General features: G+C 35.1%; 1 protein-coding gene across 1 annotated transcript; it reads left to right on the top strand.

The window, feature by feature from the left end:
* The first annotated feature begins 5,406 nt into the window (after positions 1-5,406).
* Positions 5,407-8,512, top strand: LOC137711132 (uncharacterized). The gene is made up of 11 exons (XM_068450339.1): positions 5,407-5,700; positions 5,789-5,958; positions 6,051-6,115; positions 6,421-6,461; positions 6,556-6,644; positions 6,755-6,868; positions 7,064-7,141; positions 7,582-7,647; positions 7,956-8,036; positions 8,145-8,255; positions 8,310-8,512. The coding sequence occupies exons 1-10, from the start codon at positions 5,583-5,585 to the stop codon at positions 8,250-8,252; spliced, it is 930 nt and encodes a 309-aa protein (XP_068306440.1). The 5' UTR covers positions 5,407-5,582; the 3' UTR covers positions 8,253-8,255; positions 8,310-8,512.
* Positions 8,513-9,278: the final 766 nt, after the last annotated feature.

The raw sequence follows: 9,278 nt of genomic DNA, 5'->3' as shown, positions 1-9,278 counted from the left end.
TGGATTCTCTCTCTAGGCCACTACCAAGTTTATTTCACGTTTAGTGAATGCTAACGAGTAGGATTAAATTTCTCTCTCTTTTAGTTTTATATTTGAACGGTTACGCTTATGTCACATCAATATTTTATGTTGATTTTTTTTATAGAAGTAGAAATAAAAAAAGAAAAGTGAAAGAGGAGGAAAGGAGTAGGGAGGATAAGAGATTTAAAGAAGAGAGAATCATAATCCCAACGTTAATAAAACAGTAGTAGTATTGTTACTGCAAAATGCAGTGTTAAAAAAAATTTCACAGCCTTTTGATCATTCTGATTCTCTCTCTCTCTGCCATGAATCTCTAGGGTTTACTGCATCAATGATTAAGATTTTCAGAGAAGGGGGGTTGGGGAGGGTAATAGGACGGTAGGGTCCACCACACCTTATCAGTTCCAGGTGTTGGCTCAAGTGGTGGGACCCGGATGCTGGTCTTTGCCCGAACTAATATACAACGTCACTGACAAACAGGTGGATCATTCCTCATCTTTTTTATTTCATCACTTTTTTTTCCTTCTTCTTTTTAATGGTGCAGTTGCTGACACCATTGAGGGGATCGGTGGTGAGTTTTAAATTTATTTAATAAATCTACTGGGTCGTGGCCCACCATCTCATCAATCAATCTCAACCCTTCATTTTTTTATGAAACAACCTTTTGATTGGGCACCATTGAATGATTGGGTCTCCTACGTGGAGAGATTTTTCAAATGTTTTCGGAATAAAGAGCGATATGTTATATGTCGTTACATAAGTAGAGAAAAATATTTTTTTTAATGTCTTTTTATTTGTATTATGACATATGTCGTATATTTTCAAGCTCAATGAAGGGTGGGAAAATTGTGGGAATATGGTGTTTTTAGTTTCATGCCCACAACGTTCAAGTTGTTACTGAAATAATTACCAAAATTTTATATATAGTTGGCAACCATGCATAAATCTATAAATTTTCTTTCTTTTTAAGAAAAACTAATGAAAAATATTTGAAAACTTTGAATTTTAATCAAAATGACAAAAAAGTGTTGTAAGTGAATGGTAACACGAGTGACTTTTTAGAGTAAAAATGTCATTTTTCATTACAGTGAACAGTACCGGGAGTGTTTCGTTAAAACTCTCTTCTTTTTATGATAGTGGATAAATTATTTTATGCTTTAAAAACTTCAAAAACCAAAATAATACAAGGATTGTACTCTTTGCACCAATTGGATTCCATACATTTAACTGATAGTTCCATATTATTACAATTAGAGATTATATTCTTAATCACACAAGAGACGATTGTCAATGACCTTTGACAAAGGGCGTATGACATAATTAATCTTAGTAATGTCCCATCGAACATGACTTAATGGTGGTTTGGTTGTGGTTGGTGGGGTTTGTTTAATTTGCAAACGAAAGTTATTTGCATTTTAAAAAATATACTATGCTTCAATGTATATGTATAGGAGTAATTGATTGTTAGATGTGCACTTGACTATCGATCAAATGAACAATGATCCATTCAACAGTCAAATTAAGACTATGACGTTTTACCGCAGTAATGGAAAGTAAGTTCGATACCCACTGATTTCTGTCTCTCCTAGCAACTAACAATTTAATTACTAACACTATCGTTTGTCAAGAAAAAAACACAGCAAAGCTTCCGATGTGTACATTGATGCATGTTGATGAGTCCATATTATACCACATATTTTACTCTATTCTTAGTATATGTTGGTAATTATTTTAGTAGAATTTTGATATTTTGTTTTATATTTTTAACATAGGACATTCGACTTCCTCTGAAGTAAAAAGTGATCAAACGGATAAATTTTGGAGTGATTCCAATTGGAGGATGTTCGTGTGCCTTTCAACATGATTGTGTCAAAATTCCAGATTTTTCTACCAAGCCGTTTGACTGTGGTAATAAAAAGAAGGTTCAGCGTGCAGCTTTTCCAGATTGACGTTTATGGACGTTTTGAGTATTTTGGAGGTCACATGTTAAAGGATTGATCAAATTATTTTGGTATTTGTCGTTTCTACCTTACTTTCCAGTTAAAGTTGAAAACGAGTTTTTCTTTTCAATGAATTATTTGTAGATGGACTGAAAGAATTAATGACTTGTTCTTGAGTTAAACAGTGTAACTGGATGAAACTTGAAAGGAAGATAAAGGTTTTAGCTAGGAGTACACAGTTCATAAGGTTTTACGGGGTCTACGGTTTCTGCATAACTTTGGAGTCTTGGATTAGTCGGGATCAATGCAAATCGTAGTGCTCTTAGTTAATTGTAGCCCATCGCTGTTTTATATATATATAGGTCATTTAACACATAATTTTGGAGTCTTGGATTAGTCGGGATCAATGCAAATCTTGGTTGTGCTCTTAGTTAATTGTTGCCCATCGCTGTTATATATATATATAGGTCATTTAACAAAAGGGATTTCCAATTTTTTTTATTTTTTTATTTTAAACTCTTGTTATATGATATATATATATATATATATATATATATATATATATGGTAAAAAGTTTACGGGGAATAGAGGCTACCCCTCCCGCATCCTGGGATGAGGGCAATACCAAAACATAGGGGGTTTTAAGCCTTTAGGGGGGTCTTACCCTTTTTTCAGGGTTTTAAAGATTATCCATCAAGAGAAATTATTGGCAGCAAAACTCAAACTTAGGTTTTGATTATGCAAAAAATAATCCTTACCAACTCAACCAATCTTGGTACGCTCTCTATTATATATTCTTAGTGGTCCTTTGATGAATAAAGTACAAAAATACAAGTGTAAAGTGATCACTTCTAGTTATCGTGTATTAAATATTCAGATTTATCAAATATAAAAATCTAATTTCATTAGTTGTATTAGACATACGTGTGAATTCTTTTTATAATATTCCATATCGAATAAAATGCCATGTTCATAAGATTTATCCAAACTACCATTACGCTTGTGTTTGGTTTTTGCAACAAAAGGATATTGTAGTAGATCGAAGAGAAGTAGTAAAAAAGAGAAGAGGTTTGTGAGAGATACAATTAAGTGTATGGATAGCACCACTTGTAATATATTCAGAAAAATTAATAAAATCATCCTTAATAAACAAGCGAAAAAAATATCAAATATATATCAAGAAATAAAACACTGATACACAAATTAAGAGAGAAATATCGGGAATCAATTTCTATGATTCTGACCATCCAATAAAACTAGCATTTGTAATTTGCTTGATTATTTAAGAAGGAAAATGATAATCACGCACAAATTTTCTCCTGTACATCTATTTATTTCCGAGCATCATACTAAATCAATATAACAGAAACAACAAACACGAGTGTGTAGGGTGAGATAAAGGGGAGTGTGCCTAATTGTCATTTCCCTATAACAATAAACATACGAATGGCTAATATTCTCGTAACATTTCTTCGAAACTTTTGTGCATAAGTTGCAAGCTACTAATCAAACACTACATATTTATCGAGAAGCGAATTTCAATCACGCATGGCTAGTTCTTAGTACGTTTATTGTTTGTTAATATTCTTGTAACATTTCTTCAAAACTTTTGTATGACTGCAGGAAGTGAAAGATCCTAAGAGGATTCATTGTAATTTCATTTCAGTTGAAAAAACTCATGTAATTTGCAGCAACCACACAATTAATAGATATCTTGATATATGGTTTCAGGTTGTTCGTTGTCATGACTCAAGATCATGACAAGTATGATTTGGCATGTACCATCTGTAATCTTGTTGTGTGAGAAATCTGTGTCACCCCCATCATCAATCGCGAAATATAACTTGGTCTGGGTCGTACACACATTGTGCACATGGTCTGGAACCCTGTCGGCGACACTGCCGATGGTCCCATGCAGCCAGCAAATGAAGATCTCGATAGATCGTATGCCAGTAGCAGCATGATTAGACCATCTAAACTTATTTAGCCACGCACGTAATCTTCCGGAGTGAACCAACAAACCCGCCTCCATTCGGGAATTAAATCAAAACCTTGTTAATACTCTACTAATTTGGCCCATAAAATCTCTCCTAATCCCGTTTCATGTGATTGGTTAGGGCCCAGAAAATCTTATAACCCCAGCTTCCACGTAGGGTTTGGTTAGCTTCTTATTTTATTTTATTTTTTTTGTGATGGAAATGGATGGAGTGGCATGTCATGTTGCCTGCCTAGCTTGCTGCTGGCTTTTAGGTTAAGGGTTGTTTGTTGGCAAGCAAGAAAATTGGATCAAATGACCCACCACCACATCCACATCCACCCTTAAAATGTCATGCTTGTTGGTGATAATGTAACCTAGAACTCTCCACTCCAGGAGAGCAACATCTTGGGTGTAATTGTTTTACTATTTTTCTCGCTACGTGATCATTATTTGATAAGTCACGGTACATTCGTAAATTAATATTACTATGAAAAAGGTTAAAGAAAACATAGACAACTAATTTCATCGGCCTCTCAAACTGAAATATTCTTCCTCAAGTGTCATCGGTTCATTCATCTAACTACCAGGTAGTGCAACCTAGTACACAATTTGAATTAGACCTCTTTTTTTTAGGAAAACTAAATAAAAATGCTTGTAAACTTTAAGTTTTAACAATAAGAACAAAATAAAGGGTAAAGTGAATAGTATCATGATTGACTTTTTAGTATAAAAATATGGTTTTTCGTTATAGTAAACAATACCAGGAACTTTTCGTTAAAATTCCTTCTTTTTTTTTTTTAAGAAATTATTTTCACTCTGCATTTCCCCCAGACACTCCTCTCATATATGTTCGTTGATAATTGTTTTTTATATTGAGAGTTTTAACGAAACATTTTAAGTACTGTTCACTTTTAACGAAAAATAATATTTTTACCTTTCTTGATACTATTCACTTGTACTTTTAAAATATGAATCATTTATTTTTTCAATCCAAATACCGTAATAAAAAGAGGGAGTGCGTAGCAGATAAAAGACTAACCACTTCTGAAATATGAATAATTTATTTAGGGGTCTAACATTGAGGGGAATCTAGCATACAACGGGACACTTTCATTATTTTCCACGTTATGTGCCCTAATGTGATGTAAGAAAAAAGAGCGATATCCCTCGACACGAACAAAAATCTCCTCCTGCAATCACTGGGCATAATTACAACAAATTGGTGGCAATGGTAGTTGTCAAAATAGTTTCATGTGTAAGAATTTAATAAGTGACTTTTCAGTGTGGGAAGAACACGTACAATTGGTTACAAACTTGAAAAAAAAAATTCAATTTATTGTATTATGACAGTTGATATATCAAATTGTGTTTCCAACACGTTATAAATTTCTTGTATCACATAATTAATTTGATAAAAACGACACTCTATCATCTCGTTTCATTTAAGTAATTCTTTTTAAATTTTGACCGACACCAACTTGTCTTGTATTCTATTTTTGGTTAAAAAAAAAAAAATAAATAAAAAACCATTAACTCAGCTTCTCCCTAGCTTAGGAAATTTCCAGTCTCGGAGTCATTGTTGAGAGATGGCGAAGGCTAAATGGCGGTGATGGGTTGGATGGTAGCGCCGACGACGTGGTAGTATGAATTGCTCCAAGACCGTAGTTTTCATCTGGCTCCTCTACGCCTTGCTCTTCTACGCTCTCTTCCAAATGGCCCTCCGGAACTCCGACTCCTCACGCAATTACACCTCTGCCTCCGGTAAATTCAATTCCTTTTCCCTTCACTCTCTCACTGTTTTCTGTTTGGTTCCCGAGAATATTTCTTAAATCACAATTTCCGGCTTCAGATTCTGCAATTTCGAACAAGGAGCGGAGATCGGCATTGTACGATCAGATGGGTCGGGATTTGGCTGAGCACGGACCGGTTTTTCTCAAACACGGCGGCCAGACCTCCCAGTCTCTGTCCCTTTCTGATATTTTTACTATCAGGGATGGATCTGTAGCACCTGTACTTAAGGTAATATTAATTAATTGATTAATTAGTTGATTAAAGTTTTAAACTTTGGAGATTTGGCTAATTGGGTTTTGTCATGTGTGTGTTATATGTAGGCAGCAAATCCTCCTGTTCGTGCTAATGTGTTGTATCTGAGCACACAGTACTCGCTTCCGATTTTGTAAGTATTTGGCTTTGTTTCTCATAGTTTTGTTCTTTCATTGTGTTTTCGGGTTCAAATTATCGATGCTAATAGGGAAAGAAACCATTTTTGAGCTGATATTAGCAATGTTTTTGTTGTGTTGATCGTTGATTATATGCGTGAATCGGAATTGAGCGTAGAAGTGAAGTCGTCCACATTAAAGTTTAGAAATTTTGTTTGTGGGAGGTGTTTTGCTGCAAGATTACAGGATTAGGAACAATTTTTATAGGTTCAGCTTTTTGCTCTTTCGTTAATGTCGTGCATTCGTGGTTGGCTTGTTGCAGGAAGGCGCTCAAACCTATACTCGATCCTTACTTTGACGAAGGTAAGGTACTTTTGACAGATTACATGATCATAGCCCAAGAGTAACAGAGTAGTTTGTCTATTTTTCAACTCTCACTATTTACCATCTTGGCCAGCGATCTGGTTTCAGAACTCAAGTTTATATCATTTTAGTATGTTTCATGCCTCGCATCATATTTCACCTGTTCCTGCTACTCCAGATGAGGTAAACTGTACTTTTAGAGCCATTTTTGTGTTTCTTAACATCATTTGCTTTCACTTATACATCGGTTTGGTATCAATTTTGAACCCTGTATTTGTTTTTTCTTTCCTCAGATTGAAGCTGAAGCAGCTTCCGTTAGGAATACTGCAGACGGTCTCTGCCCTTTGAAAATTGTCTTGGACAGGGTGGTCTTAACTTCAACGGGTGTGCTTCTTGGGTGCTGGCAGGTTATTTTCCTTAACCTATATACTCACCTTTTTCTTTCTCCCGGTCTCATAATGTATGCGAAATAGGAATATATAATCCTTATAAATATAGAGTATTAGAAAAGTTTCAATTTCATAACCATCAAAGGAACAGTATAACCAAGAAACTATTTTCTGGAATCACTCTTTTGTATTTACCATTGTGTTTTATTGTAGGTAACCTCTGGATCAGATCCTGTAACCATTCGAGAAAAATTGAGGACCGCGCTTCCACATGCACCAGAAAAGCAACTTGTAAGAACCATTTATCCATCTTAGTTCATTTTAAACTAGTACAGTATCCCAATACTATGCAGACTAAGAGTTGTCAAGTTTACCAATAGAGTACTCTTAATGACTTGAGATCATAGGAGAACTCAAGCTTAGGAACCGAGGTTTTAACGGTTTAGATATGTTTGAAAGTGAATGATTGCAATGCTTGCTTGAGGTGACCATCTCCTGTTATGGAACTTCTTCCTTTCTGATTCATCTTATCGGCTGCCTTACTTTGTTAAAACTATAAGAACTACATGGTAAAAATCCTGATGTGGAACTCATTGTGGCATCACAGATCTCATCGTCATAACCTGGCCTCATTAGGACGTTATGAAATATTATTGGTAGACTGACAGTAAAAATCCTCCCGTATCTTAAGCATTTAGCACTTACTAATATGCAGCCATTGTCTCCTGCAGTATGATGCTGCCATTCTTCATACTTCATTTGCAAGGCTTCTTGGTCACCCCAAAGCATCATCCACGGTAGTACATCAAATGACTCTTAGTTGCCTATCTCTTTGCTTAGCATCATATGTGCGTGTTTTTAATATTCTGGTTCCAATTTATTAGGTGATCTTTTGAAAGTTTGATTCCCAATCTCACTTCTACTTTTCCCGGAAACTTGGCTTGTTTTCTAATCACTTTTCAATTTTCATAGTTTGTGAAATTTGACAGTTCTAGAGTTGAAGAAACATGTCTCATCTCATATCATTCTAACATTGATTGCCGTTATAACTGTTTACATTTATGTTCTGTTGTTTACGTAATCTTGTCGTTTTTGTCATTTTCAGGTGCTATCTAATACTTCAGAACAAGTCCACTTCTTCCAAGAGCTTGTTAATCGTCTAAACAATGAACTCCAAGGATTTGAGGTGAGTTGTTATGCCATATATTATCACTCTACATACGTGATTCATAGTATGCGTGTATCCATTATATATTTCAGTCTTGCAAGGTCCTCTAAAATCAGTTGCATTCAGGCTGTGGTATCTGAGCTCTGGTATGTCGAGGAATTTGACGTTTTGGCTCTGGCATTGAACGGAAGAATGAAGGTTCGCAAGTTTCAACTTGGCTGCTCAAGAAGTTGACATCACGATTCGCCAGTTTCACAAGTATAAACCCAAAACATATCTTCACAAGGATATTCCCTCACAATATCTCACATCACATGCATATATTGTACATTTCCTTAAGGTAAAGAACACTAGTTATAGATATGTCCTTAAGCCGTGTTTGTTTTACAAGTTAGTTTTCCATCGAAGCACGTTCTCCATGTTGGCGTGTGAATTCGCACCTTGTTCTGAACTGAAAATCTAAAGAAAATAATCGATGGTGTGGACTTGATGAACGTTTCTCGAACTTGAAAGTTCCTTATGATAAAGGAACGCGTGACGGCATATTTGATGTGAGGCATGGAACATGCTAAAATGGTACATACTTGAGCGCCGAAAGCAGATCATTAGCAAACAGAAACGGACGCATTACGGCATAGGCACGCCAACAGATGGTAGAAAGGACCATTTGGCAGGAAACCAACCGGAAGTTAGGTCAGGGATGTCTTTTTCAGGCCATAGCCACTCTGCAGTCGTTAGACCAAACTCAACATTGGGCTAAATGCTATTTTTTAGGTTTTATTCCTCCCCAAACCCAACTCAACCCATGATAAATGTGTGGGTTAAAATCTAAAAGCCGAATAAAAGCCAGTTTCCCCTGGAGATTTAGCCTAGAAAATGGTGTGGGCACCGCCAGTGGGACTTCATCCATATGGGCATGTCTCTTAGGATTCATTGAATCTAACAGCTGAGATCGAATATAATCAAATCTAACGGTAAAAAAAAAAAAGCTAACAACCTAAATTTAAATCCAATGGCTTAAATAATTAAAAAAATTATTTAACTCAAAATTCATCCAAATTTAGTGATTTTTCAATATTTATCAGAATTTAAATATTTTTAGGTTGAAATGTTTATAAAATTAAATTATGATAGTGTACATAATTTTATTTTTAAATTACTTAAAAAGAAAAAATTAGCCTAAATTTATTCTTTAATAATCTCAGGCTAAAAAATTTAGGCCGGAAGCGTTAGAGCAGAAAAACTGTTTTTGGGCTAAAA

This window comes from Pyrus communis, chromosome 12 (genome assembly GCF_963583255.1).
Source record: "Pyrus communis chromosome 12, drPyrComm1.1, whole genome shotgun sequence".
In the NCBI taxonomy this organism is placed as follows: Eukaryota; Viridiplantae; Streptophyta; class Magnoliopsida; order Rosales; family Rosaceae; genus Pyrus; species Pyrus communis.
The sequence above is the reverse complement of the archived record's forward strand: the minus strand, read 5'-3'. Positions and strand labels throughout refer to the sequence as shown.

Excerpts from the sequence above, each read along its gene's own strand:
- LOC137711132 (XM_068450339.1), top strand. The coding sequence starts at position 5,583 with ATGAATTGCTCCAAGACCGTAGTTTTCATCTGGCTCCTCTACGCCTTG. Across the intron at positions 6,462-6,555 it reads CGATCCTTACTTTGACGAAG|CGATCTGGTTTCAGAACTCA; the intron begins GTAAGGTACTTT and ends CATCTTGGCCAG. Across the intron at positions 7,142-7,581 it reads ATGCACCAGAAAAGCAACTT|TATGATGCTGCCATTCTTCA; the intron begins GTAAGAACCATT and ends TGTCTCCTGCAG.